A 14,824-nucleotide genomic window follows, 5' to 3' on the forward strand; every position below is an offset into this window, starting at 1 on the left:
AAGTGTTTGTGAGTTGTAGTTTGTATTTGTGAATGAATCCAGTGCACAGCTCCAGTAATCAATACAAAATGGCGACGTGAGTACGCAATGTTTGTATAGGAACTTCTGATCCTAATTCAGACTCCCAAATTAGAGCTCCCGTTTTCTTATTGATTTTATAATGTGTATGTTCTGAAATAGTGACAGAGAATAGAACAAGGATGGACAATTCAACCCTTAACTCAACAATGAGTAGAGGAGTGTTATGTGTGCGAATATGTGTAAATAAATGAACACTGAAATTCAAGTATTTCTTTTATTTATATATATATATATATATATATATATATATATATATATGTATATATATCTTAACCACGCCCCCCGTCCCACCCCCGACCACGCCCCCCGCCCCCCGAAATCGGAGGTCTCAAGGTTGGCAAGTATGGGATAGTGGAGCTCCAATTGGCCGTTTTTATTTCAGTTTATCTATTATTTAGAATGCATTAAAAACAAAATTCATCCGTCGTCATATCTTTCATAATGATTATGAACGATATGCAAAATAAAAAAAATAAAAAAGGACAGTTCCCGTTGAAAACGTTAGATCAATATCTGTTGGGTTGCTTTGATACACTGTGCATTTGTGGTGTACTTGATACTGATATTGAAGTTACAATTAATGTACTTATTTGTTGTGCCCTTTGTCATTAAAACACTTTATGGTAGCTTTTTCATTGATTTTAACCTCAGTTGTATGTTAGCATTAAGCTAGTGTCATGAGAGCCAACCATTATTATAATTGTATTGCTTTTTTCAGTTTATACCAAACTGTATTGTCTATTTAACATGATTCCTACATGTATGTGCACTTTGTGTATATTAATGCAATTCCTTTGTGTGCTTATTTTTACAACTTCATTGTGGAGAATATCAATTAACAACCCCGAGTTGGAATTGTTTTCACCTGTAGTTTAAAGGACTGTTTGCTTATTTGCCAAACTACATTTTAATATTCAGGGAGGGCTGAATAATAAATGCAAATAACTAATAAGGCAGGTGTGTACAAAGTGCAGCCTGTTTTATACTGTGCTAATAAAATAAACACCAACATGTTATGTTGGGTGTGTCGTAATAACCAACACGAACATGCAGTAGTGAACACAACAATTGAAAAATTAAGCAAAACCATCTAATGTAACAAGAAAAATATGTGTTGGTACAAAAAACTAATAAACATTTTTATAGCCCTTTTTAAAATAGATGCATCATTGACTTGAACAGATCTGTGCTAAAAACATAATTTTGTTATATTTTTTAGGTGCCATGACAGTAAAGTACTATCTATTGCCAGTTGTGCAAATTGAACAATGACATCATATTGAGCCCCTACTGTATCCCTGGCCACGCTCCCCATGCCACAAATAGATTGCAACTCTTCAGAAAACACTGACGATACATGCAATTTTTATCGGACTGTCATAAACAATTGCCACTAGCAACATGCAGACACTAATACCACTACATTTTATTTTGATTATAGTTGTAACTGTTGCTACTAATAATTATTATAATTTGTTTTATTTCTCTAAAAACTGAATAATAAGTTAAGTTCATAAAAGGGAATTCAAATCAAAATGTATAAAAGTTCATAAGAAGACTATATTTAAGTTACTATGGTTAAAAATGTAATTTCATGCCTTTTTGTTAAGTTTTTGGGCATACTTTTATTTTGAAGTGTCTCGTTTGGTCTGTCGTCTGATGTAAGGAAGCTACTTCCGGGTATGAGTAAACATTTTTGATGCCATGTGAAGGCAGAAAGAGTAGAGACTGACTGTCACAAAGACTAAAAAGTGTCACAAGGACTCTAAGCGCATACTTGCCAACCTTGAGACCTCCGATTTATATATATATATATATATATATATATATATATATATATATATATATATATATATATATATATATAAGAAATACTTGACTTTCAGTGAATTCTAGCTATAAATATATATTTCTTTTATTTTATATATATATATATATATATAAATAAATAAAAGAAATACTTGAATTTCAGTGTTCATTTATTTACACAAATACTTGTTGAGTTAAGGGTTGAATTGTCCATCCTTGTTCTATTCTCTGTCACTATTTTTCTAACCATACTAAACACCCTCTCTGATGATGCATTGCTGTGTGGCACGCACAAAAGTGCTTTCATCAAATGCACTAGATGGCAGTATTGTCCTGTTTAAGAGTTTCACAACATTGCTGTTTACGGCAGACGAACTGCTTTACGGCAGACGAACTGCTTTACGGTAGACGAAAACGTGAATGCTGTTGTTGTGTATTGTTACCGCGCTGGGAGGACGTTAATGGAACTGCCTAACAATAAACCCACACAAAAAACCAACAACTCGCCCTCGATCATTCTACAGTTATAACGTCATTGGGCAGGCACGCCGTTTATATTGTGGGAAAGCGGACTCAGGTCCGCATGGACCTGAATTTCGGGAGATGTTCGGGAGATAATTTGTCCCGGGAGGTTTTCGGGAGAGGCGCTGAATTTCGGGAGTCTCCCGGAAAATCCGGGAGGGTTGGCAAGTATGTCTAAGCGTTTGGGCTACAAGAGCCTGAATATCACAATTTCCTCCTAAAAGAAGCATGCAGGCCAACGAGGTATTTGTTTGTCATTTCTATTTGTATTTACTTCGGTAAAATGTTTGATCCACATGCTGTGCATGTTGTAATTTTTACAATAAAAGCCATTTAAGGCATCCTTATTTTTGTGTTGGCATTACTTTCTTTTGTCACTAGGTGGCGGGCTTTTTGGTTGAGCAGGGCAGGGAGGAATGCATATGTAGGAGCACAGGTGAGCCAAACGAGGAAGGACTCAGGTGTGGGAGCACAAACCGTTCTTACCAGCAGCAGACAACATCAGACAGCAGCAGACAACATCAGACAGCAGCAGACAACATCAGACAACAGCAAATGCAACAGCAGACAGCAACCGGCAGGAGAACATATAACACAATATCACTGCAATAATCCCTGGTATGTTTCATTCACCCTGCAAGTTCATTAATAAATAGACATAAACTGGATTTCTGACTGGACCTCACTTCATATGCAATGTTTGCTACTGCGTAGGATCACTCCCTCAAACCTGTTGAGTAATGACAATAAATTGGAACATTTGAAGGTGAAGATTGCCATTACATTCAAGTAAGAACGCTGCTCTTCGAGTGAATAGGACAACAAGAACACCACCGAAGGACATCAAAAAGCCGCAAGAGGACGAACTGTGCCACGGCCACGCTGCTGCTCATCAGCCAGGGTGATTGGAAACACCTGCCAGCTCTATAGGGTGAGTTGTGTGGAGCTGAAAGCAGCACAAGGGAGAGACTTGGCCAATTATGTCTGGTGGCAAATATGATGTACAGCCACAAGGTGGCGAAAAGGTGGATCCTGAAAAGGAAAATGTACAATATTTTGAAAAGGAAAAAAGAGCCATAAAGTATACTGCCAAAGGCTTGGAAATTAAAGTTGACAATTATCATAAAGCAATAGGAGCATGTGTTAAAAAAGCTGCTAAAATAAGGGACACAATGAAACAACTCATGCATTCAAATGAAAATGATGAAAATGCAAATGCTGTAAGAGGTCACTTGGATGAATTGATTCATTTGTGTGGAGAGGCAAGGGGAAATCATTCCTCATTGATTGCCTTACCATTGCCTGAAGAGGAACTTGATAGAAAAAATGACTGGTTTCAAGAAAAGATTAAGATACTAGAAGGTTTTATAAAACTTGTGCATGAATGGTTATCAGAAGTGAAAAAGCTAACCACACATGACACTGCCCCTATGGGAGAGGAGTCACAATTGCATGTCTCTGAAACACATGGCTCAGTTGAAATGCAAGTCCAAGATGAAATGCATGTCCCACTTGCCCATGATGAACATTTATGTGTTACACTTTCTGATATTGGAGCCCAGGACAGTGCATCAAATGTCTCAATCCCATGCAGTTCCATAACATCAAGAACCTCTTCTACCTCATCTGCTCGCATTCGAGCCTAGGCCGAAAAGGCTGCTCTCATGGCAGAGGCTGCTGCATTGGAGAAAAAACATCAGATTGAATCACAACAAAGAATTCAACAGGAACAATTCGCAAAACAACAGGAACAACTCAGAATGGAAAAGGAAAAGTTGGAAATGGAAACCAAGCTGGCAGCAGCAAATGCAAGGGAGCAAGTTTTTGCAACCATGGGATCTAGGGAAGGATCAAGAGTGTCAAGAATGAGCTCTGAATCACACAAAGGAGCTGCTGCTCCAAAGAAAACAATGCCCCTCTCTGACACACAGGTTGGGAAGCCAAAACAATTCATATATGAAAAGTATACCAAAGCTCATTACATGACTCCAAGACAGGCTGCTCTCTCTTTAATGCAAACTGACAATCTGTCAAAATCAACTATGCAAATGAAAAATGTGTCGAATACAACTGGGCAAACTGATCATACTTCTGTGAAAAAAGATGATGTTAAAGGTCATACAGTTCACACTACATCCCCTGTCACAAATGCCATCAAACAAGATCACATTCTTGATTTACTAAAAGGACAACATGATTTCAATGCCTTATTGGTTAAGCAGAATGTCCATTCCTCTTTACCATCAAGAGACGTACCTGTGTTTGATGGAGATCCGTTTCAGTATGAAACCTTTATAAGGGCATTTGAATATGGAGTGGAGAAAAAGTGTGACACCTATGACTGTTTGCATTATTTGGAACAATATACTAGAGGGCATCCAAAAGAGATGGTTCAAAGTTGCCAACATTTGCCTCCGTCCCAGGGCTACCAGAGGGCAAGACAGCTACTCAAGGAACATTTTGGTAATGAATATCATATTGCAACAGCATATATGGAAAAGGCTTTTTCCTGGGGAACAATTAAATTGGAGGATGTAAAAGGATTGAGAGCATTCTCTCTATTCCTCAGAAGTTGTTCCAATGCAATGGAAAGTCTGGCCTATATGGAAGAAATGAATGTTGTTTCTAATATGAGGACCATCATCCTAAAGCTTCCATACAAGCTCAGAGAGCAGTGGAGGAACAAGGCCTGTGACCTACAGGAGAAGCAAGGCCATCGAGCCATTTTCCCAGACCTTGTGAACTTTATTGAAAAACAAGTCAAAATACTCTCTGATCCACTGTTTGGTAACATTCAGGACACTAAGCAATCAACTGTCAAACCCTCGTCCGTCCCTAAGCCAAGAGTAAAGTCAAGTCCAAGAAGCAGCTTTGCAACAACATTAGTACCCATAGAAACTGTGGAGTCAAATGAAGGAAAAAGGAATGTGATTGTCAAATCTCACAGTTGTCTGTTCTGTAAGAAGAGTGGTCACACATTGGAGTGCTGTCCACAATTCAAGAGGAAGAAGCACAAAGAAAAAATAGACTTCTTAAAGGAAAAAGGAGTCTGTTTTGGTTGTCTGAAAATAGGACATTTAAGTCGAGACTGCAGAAATCGTCTATTATGTGAAACCTGTAAACAACAACATCCACAAATACTCCACATTGAACAGACTGTCATGATCCGTGGTCGGATCATGTTTTGTTTAGTTATGTTTGGTTGGTTTTGGACTCCTTTAGTTATTGCTTGTGCACCTGTGAGTTTGTTTCGTCACCATGGTTACTTATTATTTTCACCTGCCGCTTGTGTTCTCGACGCGCACCTGTTTTTCATCACTGACACTATTTAAGCCTGCCTTTCTGTTCACTCGTCCTGTGCTCCTTGTTTGCGGTAAGCTACATCACGTTGGTTTGTTTTTTCATGTTCCAGAGTCCTGTGCTAAGTTTAACTTTAGCTTCCCGTGCGTTCGGCACGTTTTTCTTTTGCTTGTTTTCTGTTTGCAATGATTTATGTAAATAAATCATATCTTACCCTCACGTCTTTGTCCGGAGTGTCCGTGTTGCACGGAAGGAACGATCCCGCATAAATATGCGACCCCCACGTGACAGAAGGAGCACAGCTGACAGTTCCTTCGCCCCGGGCTTCGAGGAGATGGAGACGCACTGGCGAGGACGGAAGCCAGCCAAAAAGGTTTTTCGCCGCCAAAATGCGTCGCTCCCCCAAACTCCTCCTCCGAACAGCAAGTCACCACAAACGGCTCAGTCTTCCTCCCCTCAGTTGTTTGGTAATCCAGTTACTCATTTTGCTAAACAATTTTTAGATTGGGCTGCAAGCCAAATTACCATGAACTCTGACAACAACATAACGCCATCCATTTTGAATGACGTCACTCCGCCCACTTCCGATGACGTCACTGAAACGGCGCGCGGCGATGACATCATTCCGCCGGCGTCAAGGGAAGATTCTGATCTGGATTTTTTTTTTCTTCCGTCTGTCTCCCTTTATCAGCCACCTCCTAATGACTTGTTTCCAAAAATAAAGTACCATCAGGACACTTTTTCTGAAAATAGATTCTGTCAACTTCAATCACCTCCGCCCCCAGTGACTCTGACTCCGCCCCTAAGGACTCTAGCCCCGCCCACGTCAAGGACTTTTTCCCTCTTTCCGCCCACACAACCCCAGGTGGGGGATAAAAAACAACAACAATTTGGACAATTTAATGGGGAAGTTTCTGCCCTCCTCCGCCCACCCCTACAGAGAGTTCCAGACCGCAGGGAGCGCGTCTGGTATCCGCCCCTTGAGGGGGGGGCTGGGGTCGGGAGCTGTGTTGGTGGGGTGGCTCGGCATCACCATGCCAAGCCACAGTCTCCCTCACGGCCGCCACCACCAGTCTACCGACCTGTCAAGCCACAGCCTCCAGCACGACCGCCCTCACCAGTCTACCGACCCGTCAAGCCACAGCCTCCAGCACGACCGCCCTCACCAGTCTACCGACCCGTCAAGCCACAGCCTCCACCACGACCGCCCTCACCAGTCTTCCGACCTGCCAAGCCGCAACCCCCAGCTAGGCCACCTCCACCTGCACCAAGGCTAGCACCTGTCGCCGCACCAAGACTAGCACCAGCTCCACCACGCCAAGTTCCTCGCCAAGCTCCGGTACCAGCTCCACGACGCCAAGCTCCGGTACCAGCTCCACGACGCCAATCTCCGGTACCAGCTTCACGACGCCAAGCTGCGGTACCAGCTCCACGACGCCAAGCTGCGGTACCAGCTCCACGACGCCAAGCTCCGGTACCAGCTCCACGACGCCAAGCTCCGGTACCAGCTCCACGACGCCAAGCTCCGGTACCAGCCCCACGACGCCAAGCTCCGGTACCAGCTCCACGACGCCAAGCTCCGGTACCAGCTCCACGACGCCAAGCTCCGGTACCAGCTCCACGACGTCAAGCTCCGGTACCAGCTCAACGACGCCAAGCTCCGGTACCAGCTCCACGACGCCAAGTTCCGGTACCAGCTCCACGACGCCAAGCTCCGGTACCAGCTCCACGACGCCAAGCTCCGGTACCAGCTCCACAAGTCCAAGACCAAGACCCTCCACGCCAAGACCAAGACCAAGACCCACACCAAGACCAAGACCCACACCAAGACCAAGACACACCATGCCAAGACCAAGACATGCCATGCCAAGACCAAGACCAAGACATGCCATGCCAAGACCAAGACCCGCCATGCCAAGACCAAGACCAAGACCCGCCATGCCAAGACCAAGACCAAGACCCGTCATGCCAAGACCAAGACCAAGACCCGTCATGCCAAGACCAAGACCAAGACCCGCCATGCCAAGACCAAGACCAAGACCCGCCATGCCAAGACCAAGACCCACGCCTAGACCAAGACCAAGACCCACGCCGAGCTTCGCCGCCGGACGTGCCACGCCGAGCTTCGCCGCCTGACTTGCCACGCCGAGCTGCCACGCCTGCCAAGTTGACGACGCGCCTGTCTCCTCGTCGGCCACGGATATGGCCGCTACCTGGTCGTCCACCACGCCAAGTGCGCCCACCTCCCAGTCGGCCACGAATGTGGCCAATCCCTGGGCGCCCGCCTCGCCTGCTGCAGCGGCGTTCCACTCGCCGCCGCCACTTGACTTTGCCTCGGTGGATTCGGGGTCACTTGGGCTGGCGACCCACCGCCATGTCCCCCTCCCGCCCTCCCATGACTATTGATCTTTGGGTTTTTTTAGGACATCTAGAATCTGTCCTTAAGATCTGTCATGATCCGTGGTCGGATCATGTTTTGTTTAGTTATGTTTGGTTAGTTTTGGACTCCTTTAGTTATTGCTTGTGCACCTGTGAGTTTGTTTCGTCACCATGGTTACTTATTATTTTCACCTGCCGCTTGTGTTCTCGACGCGCACCTGTTTTTCATCACTGACACTATTTAAGCCTGCCTTTCTGTTCACTCGTCCTGTGCTCCTTGTTTGCGGTAAGCTACATCACGTTGGTTTGTTTTTTCATGTTCCAGAGTCCTGTGCTAAGTTTAACTTTAGCTTCCCGTGCGTTCGGCACGTTTTTCTTTTGCTTGTTTTCTGTTTGCCATGATTTATGTAAATAAATCATATCTTACCCTCACGTCTTTGTCCGGAGTGTCCGTGTTGCACGGAAGGAACGATCCCGCATAAATATGCGACCCCCACGTGACACAGACAGAACAAACACAAACCAAATCAATTGGAACCAATACTGTTGTCCCACCTCCCAAGCATACTTGTGGTCATATTGGGGCCGGGGATGACCCCTCCATCTACTCCATTGTACCTGTACAAGTTAAAAGCAACAAGGGAGATACAGTGTTACAAACATATGCATTTTTGGATCATGGAAGCACCTCCACATTCTGCACAGAAAAACTGATGCAAAGACTGAACATAACAGGACAAAGAACAACCATCCTTCTCAAAACCATGAATCAAGTGAAACCCGAAACCAGCTACCACATCACTGGACTGGAAATAGCCAGGATAAATACGAATGACTTTATTCAATTGCCTGATGTATTTACACACAAAATCATGCCCGTTTCACCACACAATATTCCAAAACAGCAGGATTTGAAACACTGGCCATATCTAAACCATATCACATTACCTGAAATTGACTCTGACATCGACCTCCTCATTGGCACAAATGCCTCTAAGGTACTGGAACCCTGGGAGGTGGTCAATAGCCAGGAGGACGGGCCATACGCAGTGAGGACCCTATTGGGATGGGTCATTTATGGTCCTTTAAAAGGAGATGACACCAGCAGGCATAATGGCTGCCCTGTTGCTGGTGTCAATAGAATATCTATTCTAAACCTGGAGGAGTTATTAGTCAAACAGTACAACCAAGATTTCAGTGAAAGATCCAGTAAGGAAATAGAGGAAATGTCAAGAGAAGAGGAAAAGTTTCTTGATATTGTGAGCCACTGCAAAGATTAAAGATGAACATTACTGTTTAAACTTACCTTTTAAAGAAGAAGATCCCATCATGCCGAACAACCGTTGTATTGCAGAGCAACGCATCCAGAGCCTAAAACGCAAGTTCAACACAAATGAAAAGTTCCATAAAGAATATACATCTTTCCTAACAGATATGATTGACAGTGGCTATGCTGAATTGGTACCAGCAGACCAGCTGAATAGAAAAGATGGAAGACTCTGGTATATTCCACATCATGGTGTGCACCACTCAAAAAAAGGAACATTAAGAGTTGTTTTTGACTGTGGTGCAGTCTTTAAAGGAACATCACTGAACTGTGAACTACTTCAGGGTCCTGATCTTACCAACTCACTTATCGGAGTCCTCATCAGATTCAGACAAGAACCGGTTGCCTTGATGGCAGACATTAAAGCCATGTTCCATCAGGTTAAGGTGTCTGATAAGCATGTCGACTACTTGAGATTCTTATGGTGGCCTGACGGTGATATGCAGCAAGATCTGACTGAATATAGGATGAAGGTACATCTATTTGGAGCTGTGTCATCACCAAGTTGTGCAAACTTTGCTTTGAGGAAAACTGCGGAAGACAACCAAGCTCATTTTCCACCTGAGGTGACAGACAAAGTACGTCATAACTTTTATGTAGATGACTGTTTACGTTCGATTCCCCCAGAACAAGAAGCAGTACAATTAGTAAAAGATCTGACTGCTCTTTGCCAAATGGGTGGGTTTACTCTGTCCAAATGGATCAGCAACAGTCGTGCTGTATTAATATCTATTCCACAAGAGCACAGGGCTAAAGAAATCAAGGAGTGGGATTTGGACAAGGACAATCTACCAATGGAAAGAGCCCTAGGACTACACTGGTGTGTGGAAACTGATGTGTTCAAGTTCACAGTTGTTGTACCAGAAAGACCACACACTAGACGTGGCATTTTGTCTGTGGTCAGCTCTGTATACGACCCTTTAGGACTTCTAGGACCATTTACTCTGCCAGCCAAAATGATTATGCAGGAGCTCTGCAAGGAAAAGCTTCAATGGGATGAAACCATACCACACGTTTTCTCTCAACAGTGGACAGGATAGCTAGCAGATCTCAGCAAAATGAAGGAGTTTAAAGTTGACTGGTGCATGCAGCCTACACACTTTGGTCAAATCACACACTCACAGCTGCATCACTTTTCGGATGCCAGTGAGAGTGGCTACGGAACTGTCTCATATCTAAGACTGGAAAACAAAAACAAAGAAGTGCATGTTGCATTCATCATAGGAAAATCAAGAGTGGCACCATTAAAACAAATGACAATTCCCAGAATGGAGCTGGCTGCAGCTGTCCTCGCTGTCAAAGTTGACACAATGCTGTGAAAGGATCTACAGTTAAAACTGGAGAAATCATTTTTCTGGACGGATAGCACAACCGTGCTTAAATACATAAGCATCAAAGCCAATTCTGCTGCAAGAAAAGTCATAAATGACTGTATTGTGTGCAAACGACAGAGAAGTAAAGTCGGAGAGCAAAAAATGGCATATACCTTTGGAAAGAATTGAACCAGACAAACCTCCATTCACAAATGTAGGAGTGGACTACTTTGGTCCTATAGAAATCAAAAGAGGACGAAGTCTTGTTAAAAGGTATGGTGTAATTTTCACCTGCATGGCAAGCAGGGACCTGGAAGCTGGAAGTTGCACATACACTTGACACAGACTCCTGTATCCATGCATTAAGGAGATTCATCTGTCGAAGAGGTCAAGTTTCATCTCTGAGATCGGACAATGGTACCAACTTTGTAGGAGCGGAAAAAGAATTAAAGAAAGCATTGAACAGCTTGAATCAGGATAAAATCCAGAGCGCTATGCTACAGCAAGGTACCTTTAATCCAAGAACGTCAGCGATGGACCAGAGCCAAGAGAAGTTTTGCCCCTGGTGACATTGTGGTGGTGGTCGATTCTATTCTGGAAACTATTCCTGATGCAAAAGGTCTTGTACGCACAGTTCGACTAAAGACCAAAACCAACATACTGGAAAGACCAATAACCAAGATATGTCTCCTCCAAAAGACTGAAATTGAAGACTAATGAAGATTCAAGATTAATGAACTATAAATGCCAACATATTTTTATTTTGAAATTACGAAAAAAGAAAAAAGAAAAAAGAAAAAAAAAAACTGGGAAGAAGAATTTGTAAAAGTGAATTTGAATGGCTCCCTTTCAAGTAATTGTTACAGCGTAAACAATTAGGGGCCGGTGTGTAGGAGCCATTTAAGGCATCCTTATTTTTGTGTTGGCATTACTTTCATTTGTCACTAGGTGGCGGGCTTTTTGGTTGAGCAGGGCAGGGAGGAATGCATATGTAGGAGCACAGGTGAGCCAAACGAGGAGGGACTCAGGTGTGGGAGCACAAACCGTTCTTACCAGCAGCAGACAACATCAGACAGCAGCAGACAACATCAGGCAGCAGCAAATGCAACAGCAGACAGCAACAGGCAGGAGAACATATAACACAATATCACTGCAATAATCCCTGGTATGTTTCATTCACCCTGCAAGTTCATTAATAAATAGACATAAACTGGATTTCTGACTGGACCTCACTTCATATGCAATGTTTGCTACTGCGTAGGATCACTCCCTCAAACCTGTTGAGTAATGACAATAAATTGGAACATTTGAAGGTGAAGATTGCCATTACAAACGTGCTTTATTTTATTTCAGTTTTCAAGGTGAATTTGAAGGGAAAGGAAGCCTTCAAATAAATCAGTTCAAGAAAGCCATTGTGTCTGTGCTATTTGGAGGGAGTTACAATAGTTATAGATCTTGCCAGCTCGGAGAAACTGTTCCTGGTAGCTTTTAGTTGGTGACCTTCAAGATCAGTAGAAAGAGAAGAAATATTTACCATGCCCTTTGTTGAAATCGTGGAATAAAGGGGTGATTTCTCTCTCCCCAAACTCCTCAGCATGGTTGATGAGAGCCTGTCTGACTGTCTTGCTTCCAGCCAGGACCACCACCTTCTTGAGTCCCAAGTAGACGGTAAACACCGGTCCGTACCTTTTAGACAGCTAAACAAATCAGGGTTAGGTCCATGCAACACGTGCACTTAAACATTAAAGAATGACTTACTTTAAAAAGAGACTTATCAAGCCTCTTGAGATCCAACTGATGCAGGTTACCAATCAAAGGAAGACGTCTGGGCCCAGGAGGATGCTTCTGTTTATCTTGGAAAGTCCAACTGGAGTACAAAAGATAGACGGCCAGCAAGCCTGCAAGAAGCCCCAACCAGGAGGCCAAAGCAGGAGCCTGCAGGAGCTTTTCAAACATGCTGTGTCAGGGCAAGAACACACTTGCTGCACACGCTCAGTGGCTCTCTATAAAAGCTGAGGAGGATCTGTTCCTCCAATCACACTCCAGTGGGCGTGTTGAAACAGTCCCGTCAACAAAATAAATCAATTCAAATACAAAAATACAAAGTTCATAGAGGCATGTCAGGTGATCCACACCTTGTACTCACTTTGTACTACTTGACAAAAGTGCATTGTTTGGATTCTCTACATACACTATATTGCCAAAAGTATTTGGCCACCCATCAAAATGATCAGAATCAGGTGTCCTAATCACTTGGCCCGGCCACAGATGTATAAAATCAAGCACTTAGGCATGGAGACTGTTTCTTCAAACATTTGTGAAAGAATGGGCCGCTCTCAGGAGCTCAGTGATTTCCAGTGTGGAACTGTCGTAGGATTCCACCTGTGCAACAAATCCAGTCGTTAAATTTCCTCGCTCCTAAATATTCCAAAGTCAACTGTCGGCTTTATTATAAGAAAATGGAAGAGTTTGGGAACAACAGCAACTCAGCCACGAAGTGGTAGGCCACGTAAACTGACAGAGAGGAGTCAGCGGAGGAATTATGGTGTGGGGTTGTATTTCAGGAGTTGGGCTTGGCCTCTTAGTTCCAGTGAAAGGAACTTTGAATGCTCCAGGATACCAAAACATTTTGGAAAATTCCATGCTCCCAACTTTGTGGGAACAGTCCATAAAGACATGGATGACAGAGTCTGATGTAGATGAACTTGACTGGCCTGCACAGAGTCCTGACCTGAACCCGATAGAACACCTTTGGGATGAATTAGAACGGAGACTGAGAGCCAGGCCTTCTCCACCAACATCAGTGTGTGACCTCACCAATGCGTTTTTGGAAGAATGGTGTAAAATTCCTATAAACACACTCCGCAACCTTGTAGACAGCCTTCCCAGAAGAGTTGAAGCTGTAATAGCTGCAAAAGGTGGACCGACATCATATTGGAATGGGATGGCACTTCAAGTTCATATGTGAGTCAAGGCAGGTGGCCAAATACTTTTGGCAATATAGTGTATTTCTTAATACTTCTAAATTAATGTCTATATAACAACACATTTTCAGCAATTTCAGAAAATGAATATTTCATTACTGCACTTTATGCATTTATTTTCATACTACTTTTGGTATTATATAAATCTTATCTGGGCCCTGCGATGAAGTGGCGACTTGTCCAGGGTGTACCCCGCTTCCGCCTTGAATATATCTGGGATAGGCTCCAGCACCCCCCGCGACGGACAAGCGGTAGAACATGGACGGATGGATAAATCGTATCTTATGCGTTAACTCTGTTTTCCTATGTATCCTTTCCCATTTATAATACGGTACATTTCCTGCCATCTCAGGTGTGCTGGTATTACAAAATGAATCATTTTTAATATATCAAATACAAACACATACAATTTAGGGCAAAGTGTTGGAACTTTTGATGTTATTGTTGCATCATTTTGTTTGACTTTGTAGAGGGCACATTATATTATGAAGAGATAGTGCATACTTGCCAACCCTCCCGGATTTTCCGGGAGACTCCCGAAATTCAGCGCCTCTCCCGAAAACCTCCCGGGACAAATTATCTCCCGAAAATATCCCAAAATTCAGGTCCATGCGGACCTGAGTCTGCTTTCCCACAATATAAACGGCGTGCCTGCCCAATGACGTTATAACTGTAGAATGATCGAGGGCCAGTTCTTGGTTTCTTATGTGTCATGTCTGTGTGATCATGTTTTGTTTTAGTCATGTTCGGTTTTGTTTTTGGACTTTTTGTGCACTTTTGTTTTTGTCACCATAGCAACCATTAGTTTTCACCTGTCACGTCACACACCTGTTTCACGTTCGGACTCACACACCTGTCACCAATCACGTCACTGTTATTTAAGCCTACCTTTGTTCATCACTCGTTCTGCCTGCATTGTCTTGATGTCACACCGGCTTATGTCTCGTTCTGACCATGTAAGTTTTCCTAGGCCATGCCATAGCTTATGCTGATTAGCAGCGTCTTGTGTTTTAGGCACGCTTGCCTTTTTTGTTGTTGTATTTTTGTGTTTGTGGTAGTGAGTGATTTATGTTGAATAAATCCAAGCCTACCTTCACGCTGTCGTCCGG

The 14,824-nt window shown here is 43.3% G+C and overlaps 1 protein-coding gene across 1 annotated transcript in view; it reads right to left on the reverse strand.

Moving 5' to 3' along the window:
* The window catches only part of LOC133615541 (cytochrome P450 2K1-like), a 32,111-nt gene extending 19,404 nt beyond the window's left edge, over positions 1-12,707 (reverse strand). Inside the window, exons 1-2 of the mRNA XM_061974196.2 lie at positions 12,490-12,707; positions 12,266-12,428 (exon numbers count right to left, since the gene is read on the reverse strand). Of these exons, the coding sequence (XP_061830180.1) occupies positions 12,266-12,428; positions 12,490-12,687 (361 nt within the window). The 5' untranslated portion in view covers positions 12,688-12,707. The remainder of the gene's footprint in view (positions 1-12,265; positions 12,429-12,489) is intronic.
* Positions 12,708-14,824: the final 2,117 nt, after the last annotated feature.

This window comes from Nerophis lumbriciformis, linkage group LG22 (assembly GCF_033978685.3).
Source record: "Nerophis lumbriciformis linkage group LG22, RoL_Nlum_v2.1, whole genome shotgun sequence".
NCBI classification, from domain to species: Eukaryota; Metazoa; Chordata; class Actinopteri; order Syngnathiformes; family Syngnathidae; genus Nerophis; species Nerophis lumbriciformis.